This window comes from Phocoena sinus, chromosome 10 (assembly GCF_008692025.1).
Source record: "Phocoena sinus isolate mPhoSin1 chromosome 10, mPhoSin1.pri, whole genome shotgun sequence".
Taxonomy (NCBI): Eukaryota; Metazoa; Chordata; class Mammalia; order Artiodactyla; family Phocoenidae; genus Phocoena; species Phocoena sinus.
This window is the reverse complement of record NC_045772.1, coordinates 77,465,863-77,478,857: the sequence shown is the minus strand read 5'-3', so window position 1 is coordinate 77,478,857 and position 12,995 is coordinate 77,465,863. Positions and strand designations below refer to the sequence as shown.

Genomic DNA, 12,995 nt, shown 5'->3' with positions numbered 1-12,995 from the left:
TTCTTTGAGATTTCACAGATGAACGAAGTTGATAATTAGAGAAGGGGTAGGCTGTTTTGTTTTGTTTTTTAATTGGGGTATAGTTGTTTTCCAATGTTGTGTTAGTTTCTACTGTACAGTGAAGTAGAATTCCCTGTGCTATACAGCACGTTCTCATTAGTTATCTATTTTTTTGGTGGGACTTTACCTCAAAGGGCCATTATGAAACAGAACAAGATGGGGAACTTGTCCAATCAGACAAAGGCATATTACAAAGCCTCCATGGTTAAAATAATATAATATTCCACTTCTGGGTATCTATCCAAAAGAAATTAAAACATATGCCCACTTAAAGACCTGTAAGTAAATTTATATAGTACACTATTCATTATAGCCCAAAATAAAAACAATCCGAATATTCAGCAACTGGTAAATGGATAAGCAAAATGTGTTATAACCATACAAAGGAATTCTAGTCAGCAATGAAAATAAATGAATTACTGATACATGCTATAACATGGATGAACCTCAAAAACATAATGGTAAGTCAAAAAAGCCAGATGCAAGACTTTATTTTATATGAAATATCCAGAAAAGCCAAATTTATAGAGATAGAAAGCAAATAAGGGCACAAAAGAGAACTTGAAGGGGTTATAGAAATGTTCTAAAACTCGATTGTTGTGATAGCTGCATAACTCTACAAATTTACTATAAATTATTGAATTGTACATTTACAAGGGGTTAATGTTATATTTATGATACCTCAATAAAGCTGTTTTTAAAATAATCTGATAGTACTACGTCTTTATAAATGTACAGAACAATAGGAACTCCTGTGTACTCCTTGTCTTAGCATAAATTGGTACAATAATTTTGGAAAATAGTTTAACATTTTTACTATGAAGTTAACTATGGGTATACCCTACAACCCAATGATAGGTATACACCCTGAAGAAATCTTACACCTGTACCTCAGTAACACATACAAGACCAATCAAAGTAGAATGCCAAAAAATAAACAACTCAAACATCCATCTATTTACAGACTACTAAGTAGAGAAAAGCAGATGAAATATAGCTACTTGCATCAATATAAAAATCCTAAACATAATGAGTAAAAATGATAAACTGAAGAATATACAGTATAACATTTATCATAAGTTTCAAAAAAGCAACCCTAACAGATTTAAGGACAACAAATTAGTCCTGTTAAAACAAAAGGAAGGGAATGAGGGGGAAAAAGTTCAAGGTCAGGTTACAGGAAAGAGAGTTCTGCAAAGGAGCTTCAGTGTTGTTGGTAATATACTATTTGGGTTGAGCAGTGGGTTCTGACACTTGCTTTATTATGCATTGTAACTTACGTGCAATACTTTGGTTGGACTACATATTTCTTAATAAAACAGGTAGAGAGGCCTTCCAAATATAGAACCAAGAATGCACAGATAAAAAATCATATCATACAGTCCTCAAAGGGATGTAAAACTAAAAAGGAATACCGCTTCATATCTACTCCCAAATGGTATTAACTTTGACTCAAGAAAAGCAAAATCAAGTGGGAACTACCTCGACTTCCCATCATCAAATGTGGATCCATCCTTTCTTTCTCTCTTTCTTTATATAGTGGAGGAGATGTCCTTCCACCTGTGCCCTGGATCCTATTCAATTCTGCCTTCATGGGAGATCTTACTCTGATTCCCTCTTTAATGTCTTGAGCCTCTCCCTGTCTGTTGATGCTGAAACCAGCATTTAACAAGTTCAAGTCTCCCCCAACCTAAATAAGAAAAATAAAAAGTGCCTTTCTGGCAACCACATCCTTCCAGTCTCAGACATATATCAAAAATGCCTACACAGTTTCCATTTCCTCCTCAGCCCTTATCAACCTGAATTGTTTCCACCATTCCACCAGAACTGTCCTGGCTAAAGTCAGCGATGTCAGTCCCATCCTTTAAACCTATGCATCTTGTATAGCTCTCATTTTGGTTAACTTCTCAGAAGACTTCAACATAAAGGCATCCTCCTGCTCTACTAAGATCCCTTGTTCTTTTGTAACACTAACTTCCCATTTCTCCAGCTTTTTATTTACCGGCAATTTTTCCATTAACTATTCTCACCTCAGTTTTTAAGCACTTATAAAGATAATAGGACCTACATCACAGAGATGTGCAATTTAAATGATTTCACGTTTATAAATCACTGAGAATGATGCCTGGCCCGAAAGTAAGTTCACTATCAATATTTTTAGCCACTATCAATATTATTATCCAAACATGAAATGTCAGATTTCTTTAGCATTCTTACGCTTCTTTTCTGCTTTCTATACTCTCACCCGTGATAGTCTCATCTTTTCTCATGGCTTCAATTAGCAGCCATACAGGTGATATATCTGTAGACTAAACTTCTCTATGCTCCAGACCTTCTCATAAATACTTACTAGATATCTCACCCTTTAATGTTTCACAGGCACATTAAAATCAATGGTCCAAAATTGAGCTCTTTATCCCATCCTCCCAAAACATTCTTCTCTCCCGGTGTTTCCAAGCCCAATAAATGGTTTTGCCATCCACCCAACTGGTCAAGCCAGAAACCTGGAAACCACTCTTGGTTCTTCTCTCTATTCCTACACAGTACCAAGCTATGTTGATTTTACCTCTCAAATCCAACTACTTTATTCAAACCCCTCTGCCACTATCTTGGTACCAGCTCCCAAAAGCTCTGACCTAGACTACAGGGATAGCAGCTGAAAGCATCAAGTACCCTTGCCTTTTGCTCAAGCACTCACTTGAGTCTCGGTTTTCCGTTTCAAATCCAGACCTGAATCAAAATAGACATTAAAGTTACAAATGGGACTCTAAAAAACTTCATTAAGACACTTTTCTTACTATTTTAAAGGAGAAATCTAAGTTTATGTTAGCAATAGTGAAATCTCAGAAGTCTATAGCTTAGTCCCAACAGGTTACTTAAGTTACTACCAAAAGAGGTTACATTAGCTAGGCACATATAATCACGCAGATCATAGAAAGCTTTATTTACAATATTACAAATAGCTGTTGGGTCGAAGAAGAAATACAAACTGAATTACAAAATTTCTAGCCAACAATACTGAAAACAGTATCAAATCAAATCTATAGTATCAGCCAAAGCAGTGCTTGAAGTAATAGTCACAGCTTTAAATACATATAGGTTGGTGGGGGTGGGGAGGACAAATTAAGCACTCAGCTTAAAGATAGAAAATGAAGCAAATAAACCAAAGGAAAGCAAAAAGATAAAAGGCGTAGGAGAGAAAAAATAAAAGCTGGCTTTAAAAAAGAATTTTTTTAAGATACTCACTAACTTAATTGAGTAAACAAGGAAATACAACCACACAAAGTTAGAAATAAAGTAATACAGAAATAGGCTTTTATAAATAATTACTTTGTCCCAATCTTTGCAATAATTTTTTAAAACTGGATGAAATATTAGTGATTTTCAAGGAAAAGTTTTAAAAAGTTGACTCCAAAAACAATAAAAATCTAAACAGATCAATTTTCAAAGAAAAAATGGAGAATATTTTCAAAGCACTCCCACCCAAAAAAGAACCAGGCTGACAGTTTGAGAGCATTTCAACCAAACTTTAAAGTTTTATGGAAACACTGACACCATATTAATAAAGGATGAGCAGGCAGAGCACAGATGTTTAGGGCAGTGAAACTATTCTGTGTGTTACTATAACAATGGATACATGCCATTACGTATTTGTCAAAACCCACAGAATGAGTTGAACCCTAATGTAAGCTATGGACTTTGATGATGATGTGTCAACGTAGGTTCAACTGTAACAAATGTACTACTCTGGTATGGAATGGTGACAGCTGAGAAGGCTGTGCGTGTGTGGTGGGGTCAAGGGGTATACAGGAATTCTCTCTACTGTCGGCTCAATTTCTAAAGCTGCCCAAAAAATAAAGTACACTAAGAAAAAAAGCAAAAATAAAGTCCCCAGAAGTATCTATATTAAGCTAAACTGTATACAGGCTTCAAGAAACTATGGACAAATACAAAGTAACCTATTAGAATCATTATTTTGTAAGATGAGAAATGAACAGAGGAAGGACAGGGTGAAAGAAAAACTGTATCTTTTTTAATATTTCCTGATTTCTAAACTATGTGAATTACTTGCAACTTTAAAAACTAAACTTAGAGCTTTTAAATTAAGTACTATCTACTGACAACAGTTCTCTGAGGGGTCAGATTATAGATTTTTTTTCTTCTGACTCATCTGCATTTTCTAAATTTCTACCTTAAGTATATATTCCTTGTATGAGATGTTATTTCTCAAAAGTACCACTAACTATATACTTAATCACACCTAAAAACCTAACATTCAATCATTTTATATTTAGTAAACCTATATGTAATACATATTTAAATGCCTACCATATACTATAAACCATTCTAAGTACTAGGAAAACAACAGTGAACAGACAAAATCTCTACTTTAATGGACCTTACAGTGTAAGAGAAGGAGAGATAAAACCTTACAGTTTGTCAGAGAAGCACTTTTATTAAGAAAATTAAAGCAAGGAAAGGAGCAAAAGAGTGTGAATGGGGGAATGGAGGTATGGTATTGTCAGGACATGCGTTACTAAGATGACCTTCAAATAAAAAGCTGAAGGAGATTGGGAATGGAGCCATTTAGACATCTGGGAAAAAAGCATCCCAGGCAGTAAGAAGAGCAAATGCAAAAGCCCTGAAGTAGAAGTGTGGCTGGGATGTTTGAGGACCACCAAGAAGGCCAGTGTTGCTGGGATGAAGCCAGCAAGAGAGAAAAGTGCAGGAAATGCAATAAAGATGTAAAAGGAAGTGGGGAGCGCATTCCATAGGGCCTTATAGGACATTTTGCCACCATGATGGGAACCAACAGGGAGGGACTTTTGAGCAGAGGAATGACCATCTGACTTGTATTTGAAAAGAATTACTGAGGCTACTATGTTAAGAATAGACTGGAGAGAGAGCAGAAATAGAAAAACCTGTGAGGAAGCTGTTACAGTAATGCAGATGAAAGGCGATGTGGTGTGGAACAGGAAGGCAGAAGCAGAATTTATGAGAAATGGTCTGTTTCTGGATTTATTTTGAAGGCAGAATTGACCAGACTTGCTGATGGGCTAGATATGAGGTATGAGGAGAAAAACGAGAAATTCTCCAAGGTTTTGGGCAACTCCATCCTTCTAATTCATCAAGCCATTAACTGACATAGTGAAGGTTAAAGGAGGAACAGGTTCTGGGAAGCAAAATGAAGTCAAAGATGTCAAAGACAACTGGACGTAAGAATCTAGAGTTGAGAGGACTCATCTATTGGCAATATAAATTTGGCATGTGTCAGGACATTACTCAAGAAATCTAAATTAATACTATAGAAGCAACATGTAGTTGTGAAGGCAGTAATGAAATGCTGAGATTAAAGTTTACCTGGCTGGAGCTCTGAAATACAGCATATCCTCGACATTTCTTACAGAGCTATCATGAGAACCACCAACCTCCCCACTCCCATCCCCTATGTTTCCCCAAAGTCAAAAACACTACTGTAACAGAACATTTCCTCCAAGGGTATTTACACAAAGGGAAGTTTCATCACTTTAAAAGTTATCGAATATACCATGACTACTTAAAAACAAAGCCATGTTGAAACACTGAAATGTCCAGCTAAGTCCTTTCACCAGCTATCTAAGCCCATCATTCTCGGAGCTCAGACAATTCAAATCTGTGCCTCAGCAAAACTGTAATTTACTACATCACAAAAATTCGAGGTCAGTGAAGAACAGCCCATATGGCAAGGGAAAAGCCCTTGAATACCAGGACCTATGATTCACAACCAAAAATTTTAGTTAAAAAAGATAAAAGACAATAGATCTACAAGCTAGATCGAATAAGTTTTAGATTAATTTTGTCCCCATCTTAGCCAGGAGATGTGATCAGGTCAAAATGGCAAACATCAATAAAGCATCTTTTAAATTTTCCATATTGCAAAAACTCTCCTTCACCATATTAGGTAAAATTTGCAATTACCAGGTATACCATGGGCAAGGTAAAATTTGCAATTACCAGGTATACCATGGGCAAGGTAAACAATATTTTTAAATGTGGTAAATAGTAAATAGTTATAGTAAGATTTAAAAAAAAAAAAAAAAAGGCCCAACATCTATCTATCAGATAAACATGCCTCCTGCGAAGGAACATGGCAATTCAGGATAGAAAAGCAGGGAGAAACCATCAAAGGAATTAGAGGGAAGCAACTAGAGAAAACCAAGGCAAGCTGTAGTAAATACTCTTTTATATTTCAGAGCAGAGAGATGTTAGGTTTAGAAAAGTAGAAAGCTAGATGATTCCCTGCTCTTCTCCTTTAGTGCACTCTAGTGAAAGGTTAATTTAAATCCATACGTTAACTCTTAGTGATAGTCTACATTTTCCCTCTTATTTGACAACACACACACCCATCCGTACACCATCTACTAGTGCAAAAGAAGTAAAGTCAAAGCTATGAGATCTAATAGGTGAAGACAAAGTCTTTGAAAAATCCAGTGGATTCTCACTCTTCTTTTTTAGCCTATCAAATCTTTGGTCTCCCTCAAATTCATCTAGAGTTTTACTAAGAAAAGAAAATCAGTAGGTCTGGCCAAAGGATCACAAACCACTTACCAACTGGTCTGGATTAAGTTGCTCTCCATTTTTCAGGCGATCCTTGTAATCTTCCAGTTTGAGCTACAAAAGAGAAACTTGTATCTACTACAACCTGATATAAAATTCTGAAACAAACTAAATACCAGACTGTTCCTTATGAAAACAAAGTTCTTGAAGTTAGCTATCAATCTGTAAGAATAACATTTTACTACAAGGCAAGCAGAAATTGTAGGTGAGTTCCAGTCAGGGAAAAAAATATTACACACAATCAACATTAGTCTGGAATTACAAAAGTTAAGCAGTAATAAAACCTTTTTCTCTTAATGGCCTCTATAATTAGACTACGTGACACACAGGGATTTAATCAATCATATGCTCCTAACCCAGTGGTGCTCAATCAGGGGCAATTTTGTCCCCCAAGGTTATACGACAATGTCTGGAGACATTTTTGGTTATCACAACTTGGGGGATGGGAGGGAGGAAGAAGGTGCTACTGGCGTCTTGTGGGTAGAGGCCAGGGATGCTGCTGAACATCCTACAGTGCAAAGGACAGCCCCCCACAAGCAAGAATTATCCAGCCCAAAATGTCAATAGTGTTGAGACTGAGAAGTCCTACTCTAACCTCATACTGAAACTGTTACCTGTTGAATTATGTAGGCATTTGTTCCATAGGAAACTTCCTAATGGAAGTACAGAAATGTAAAATACTTCTTTTCTAGAATTATAGTAGCCTCAACTTGCAGCTATTTTTCATATAAAATTTGATATTTAAGTAAATAGATGACAAATTAACTGCATTTATTGTCCACATAATAATGACATGACCCTTTATGGTATTCTAAAAGCAATGTTTAGGCTCCTTCCATATTGGCTGGATAGCTTTAAAATGCTCTTCCAGAAGCTTGAAACAAATGTATAAGTACTGACCAGATTGGTATTCACAATTAAAGAGGCACTATAGTTAAACTGAAGAGCATAATTATACATATATATGTAGTTCCTCCACCTGGGGTAAGACATTAATGAGTCTCTATCAATAGATCCTGCTCTGACTAATTTCCCACAGTGGCAGGGAATTTGTGCTGACCCAGGCACACTCACCTCATCACACTTGTGATCAACTGCATGCATTCAAAAGACAACTGGTGAGAGCTAGGGCTACAGAGAAGCTACTAGTAACTGGCTCTTCTTCACTACCTTCCTAGTGTGTGTGTTGGGGGGGGCCAAGGGAGGGGAGAAGGGGGAGGAAAAAAGAGTCAACCAGACTCTTAAAATTTTCTTCACCCTCCTCCATTAAAAGCAACTTTCCTAGGGTTTAACTAGGTCTTGGCATAAAAATATTTAAGAGTTCCTAGGTCCAGATAGTTATTAACTCACCTTACTATCCCAAGCAAAAGAGAATCATGACACAACAAAGCTGCGTGCAGTACTGTTTCACAGGCTACATGACTCAGGAAATGAAGAATGATTTGGATCTTTACATCAGCATTTACTGTAACGTTAGGCTGATTATAACCCTGAGTAACTTCACAAGGCTCTCTACAATGCTTTCACCTACCAATCTTAAATGATCACCTAGCAACACAAAAATTAGTGCTAAAACATTTTCTGGCTCTACCATCATTTAAAGCTTCCAAAGACTGCAGCAGCTATACTGCAATATCAACTGCTGCAGAAAGTCACAAGGAAAACAAGCTAAAAAATTCAGACTATTACTCATTTATGAAAAGAAACATTAATACTACACTCAAGGAATTAATCTGACGTAAAGTAGCCAGCTCTTCAAGTATTTCAACAGTAGCATCCATGATAATTTTACCATGAAGAATATTTTTATTCAGTTATTCTGACAAATCAAACAGAAAGTGTTTAATATAGCCAATATTTAGCCCACTTGTACATTTTAGCCAGCTAAATCTCAAGGTTACTTAAATCTTTAGGAAAAAAATCTTTAGGAAGAATACCTATGAGCCCCGATAGAAAGCAAAAATGCCAGTTCCTTAACCCTTATTTAAGATGGTGCATATACAGGGCTGGGAGGAAAAAAAAAGTTACCTTCTTTTTCTCGATGTTTCTGATTTTGTGTTTAAGGCATATGAGTCCATTATCAATATATGTCTCATATGCTTGGGAAGGAGAGGCAGCAGAACTGAGAGCAGGCTGCAAGGGGCTCATGGCCCGCTGGCTTTCCCCATGCTGACTGTGGTTCACTTGGGGCTTGGCTGACTTCATATTCCCCTCCTTTCCCTCCTCCGAATGGCCTGAAGGTGACTGGTAACCAAAAGGAGATGAAGAGAGTTGCACCATTGAAACAGATGAGGCTGAAAGAGGGAAGAAAAAAACCAAGTATAAAAGTCAATTACGCAAAAAAAAAAAAAAAAAAAAGTCAATTACGACTAGAGGCTTTAAATTCCCTGAAAAGTCTAGACCCACGCCCTCAAAATTCTCTTCCACAGAAGTGAGCTCAAAACCTAATGATGCTTTAAATACCACACTTCCATTTCACTACCTTGAAGGCAATTAGTGCCACGCACTGGCGCCCTTACGTAGGCAAAAATCTACAATATGGGGGACGTTTCCAGAAATTCAATTTCCCACACAGGGAGGAAGAGCCGCTAATCAAGCAGTGGCTTCAGAGCTGAGGGCAATCCACATATTGAATAATTTCTATGGTCAAGTGATGACACACAAAAAATAAGCCTTCTCCATCGGGACAAGGCAGCCATTCGAAACTCTCTACCACCAGCAGCCCCGACCCCAATCACTAACAACGACTTTTAAAAGGAAATCCCGAACACACACAATTCTTTTAGAGCTCTCATTCACTAAGTGAAGAGAAACTTCTTGAACAAGAATGCTAACTTCCCTCTGATTGCTCTGGGGCCTATAAGGCAAGTCCGTCACTACTGGACATTTAGAGCGAGGTACTCTGTGAAGCTGCGACCGCCCCGAGTTGGTGTTCAGTTTTGTTTAGACTAATCGATAACCACTCACATCCAACCGGTTTAAGGGCTCATCCTGGCGAGTCTTACACCGTCCCGACCGTGACCCTAGCTCCCCCTCCACCCCCGCGCATCAGCGCTATTCCCCCCACTCCCCTTGAGGAGCATCCCCAAAGCAAGGGCACAACAGGCCCCAGGCAGCCGGCGCGGATCCCAAGCCCCTGCAGGGCCCGGGCGAGAGGCGCTTCTACGCGACGGGCCCTCGGCACCCCGAAGGCAGCGACCCCCGCCCTCCCCACAGTCCTCCGGACGCCGAAGCACACGGCCGGGGCCACTTCTGCAGGTGCCTCTAGGAGACCGACCTGCAGTAAGACGCACGGGCCACCTGCCCTCCAGGGCCCCGCCCCGAGGATGCCAAGCCGCCCCTGCACTCACGGCGGCGGCCGCCCAACCCTGCCCACCCACGCGGGCCGGCCACCTGACCCCGCGCCGCCGACCCAGGCCGCGGCAGCCAGGCTTCACCTCCGCAGGCCGCCAAGGCCGCTGCCGCCGCCGCTGCCGCAGCACGGGCCCGCCTTCGAAAGCCGGCGGGAGCCAGGAGAGCTACGGAGGTGGACCAGCGCCACCCCGCACTCCCGTCTCCTCCTCCAGTCTCCTCCCTCTCCCGTCCCAGGCCTCGCAGGCCGGGTCTGCGGCGCCGGACGCTCCGCCGACTTAGCCGCTCTCACCTAGGCCCGCCCTCAACCCCGCACGGGGCTTATATGGGCGCGCCCCGCCCCCACCCGCTCTCCCAGCCTCGGGCCGCCGCCGCCTCCTCCTTCCGGTTCCCAGGTCCTGCAGCCGCCGGCCTCCGCCCGGGGGGCGTTTGCGCCAGGCCCAGCTGCGGCGCGAAGTCGGTCGCGAGAGGGCGCGTTCTCCCAGCGATTGCGCAGATTGCGGGGCACCAGGTGGGCCTGCTGAGTCGCCGCCAGGAGCTGGCGGGCCGTAGACCCCGCAGCCCTACCCGACCTTGATGATTGCATCCAGTAACAATTGGATGTGCGACCTTGAACAGGTGATTTCAATCACTCGAAAAGCGCAGCGAGCCCTTTGTGGAATTGCCAGTTAAACCGAGCTTGAGCCTCTGGTGGTTGAGGTGGGCACTCTTGAAATGCAGGGATGCCTTTGACCCCCAGATTCTATCCTTCACAGTACGATGGGGAAAAAATCACAGTTTCCTCAGAAAGGACAGCACGTATGAGCAAAATGCTCCAAACCAGCGTTGCCATAAAAATGGAGTGGGTGACTCCGCAACCGTCAGTAACAAGATTTTATTTAGGCTGTGTCATTTGTTGCTTTGAAACAGATTAATTCGTTGTCACTCAGAGAAAAAGCTGATAAAAATCTTAGTAAGGTTGCATCACATTAAGAGAAAAGGCTGGAAATACATCAGTGTTTCTGAAGGAAGGTATGGTGTTTCTCATACCAAAAGAATAAGAGGGGAAAAAAAAGAAAAGAAAAACAGGAATGCCTACCATGTGTCCAGCTATTACACCAAATAGAATTGTTTTAGGTCCTGTCCTTGGGGCTCTGATAAAAGTTATTTAGACTAGCAAGAGAAGAACAGAGAAAAATCAGAAGTATAATCAAGGAAACCAAAGTCCAGTTTAAAAAGTGTTGGGGAAAGCTACACAAAAATTATCATGTTTTTTAACATTTCTTGATACAGTATTTTGCCAGTTTTTATCTGTGTTCTTTTCCTTCTCTGGTAACCTATTGTACCTTAATGTTTCATTTTAGCTTTGAATCTCTGAATCCCATATGTGACCTTGAGGGTCAGACAAATACTACACTGTCCATTTGATTCGTTGTTTACAACCAGAGATAGAGCAGAAGCTGCTTAACGTGAGAGGAGGAAGCAAAAAAGTGGACAAAGTTAAAAAAAAAATGTGAAGGACACACTTTTGGATCAATGAGCAGGCTCAAAGTTACAGCACAGATTATGCCTGTTGTAGCCTGAACTAATAGCGAACCTCAGAATGGTATTTCAGACATATTAATCATTAAATGTTTGCCTTGTAATTGACCAATAATAAACTATTCCTTGGGTCATATAGATCTAGCCATAGATCCTAAATATTCCACTAAATGGAATAATTCTGAATAAATCTATACAGTTTTATTTCCCAACATATTTCAGAAAATGAATCAAGGATGCAAAAGCAAACATAATTAAATTTCAAGTCTGGTAAGGTACCATCTGTATAAGCACAGCATAACATTTGTAGGAGATTGTACCTTATAGATAATGTTGCAGTGATGTTTTCTGAAAAAAATGAAAAAGGTGATTCAGAAAAAATCTTTCCTGCTAGAAAAGATCTTTAAAGCCAATGAATTCAGTTTATTTTGAAAGCACGTGCCCCCTCAATTTTTACTTGTTAGGGCTTGTCTTTATTTTCCCCTCCCCCACTCCCTATTTTCTACACCTTGATTTGCCTTGCCAACAGTGAGGCAGTATTTGTGGATAGCCACCTCTAAGCTTAGCAACAAATTACTATATTTAAATGTGATTTTAAAAGTTGTTTCAAATCAATGGGGAAAGAATACATTCATTCAACAAATATGTTTTGTTATGTTAGTTATATCTCAGTAAAGCTGGGGAGAAAACCAAATATTTATTGGGCACCAGATATGTGTTGGGTACAATGTTGAGTGAGACAAATATAGCCCCTGCCCTCATGGAGCTGAGTGGGAATTCAATAAAACCTGCAGGAATAAATAGCAAAAACAACAAACTCAAAATAGAAAAACAAAAGTACTGAAGACTTATAATGGATCATCTCATTTCTGTAAAACCAGCTGAACTTTGCATACCTTGAAAATGTGAAGGTTTTAAATATGCATTGTCTAGCAAATGCATGGTTCCTATAGGAATGGTTATGCTGTAGTCACTTAAAATTAATGTAGCTACGTATTGTTGAAGCTGGAAAGATTAATTCACCAAAGGATGTTGAAGCTGGTAGCATATGAGTGGAGATATGAGAAATTATCTTGTATATTTTGTTACCAGTGATAGAAATCTGCTTCTCTTTGGTTCTACAAGGCTTTCTGGAGTGTTGCCACAAAAAGGTGGGGAGAGGAGAAAGAAAGAGAGAGAGAGGGAGGGAAGGAGGAAGGAAGAGAAGGAAGGAAGGAAGAAAAGACTAAGAAAGATTCTCAGGGAACAGATAACATAGTAAAATTATTTTAAAATATTGCACTTTCACATATTTTCAGATTCATTGAGTGTCTCTTCAAATACTTGAGGAGAGAAAGTTATGTAAGTGAAGGACTGACCAATACAGCCTTCAGTTAGAAAAAAAAAATTTGCCATAATTCTTTGAAGCATTATAACAGAATTCTTATAGTTTCTAAGGTTAATATTTTTGTGGGCTTATTATTTCA

General features: G+C 39.6%; 1 protein-coding gene across 21 annotated transcripts in view; it reads right to left on the bottom strand.

Moving 5' to 3' along the window:
• CAPRIN2 (caprin family member 2) overlaps positions 1-10,307 on the bottom strand; it is a 42,160-nt gene extending 31,853 nt beyond the window's left edge. For 13 of the 21 annotated variants that reach the window (XR_004351793.1, XM_032645882.1, XM_032645871.1 and 10 more), the window contains exons 1-3: positions 10,095-10,228; positions 8,686-8,951; positions 6,649-6,711 (exon numbers count right to left, since the gene is read on the bottom strand). Coding sequence is in view for 19 of the 21 variants with exons in the window: in XM_032645882.1 (XP_032501773.1) it covers positions 6,649-6,711; positions 8,686-8,937 (315 nt within the window). In the remaining 2 variants the exon portion in view is untranslated. Of the gene's footprint in view, positions 1-6,648; positions 6,712-8,685; positions 8,952-10,094 lie in introns of those variants that run through there. The other 8 variants (XM_032645873.1, XM_032645884.1, XM_032645874.1 and 5 more) reach the window with 4 other exon arrangements.
• Positions 10,308-12,995: the final 2,688 nt, after the last annotated feature.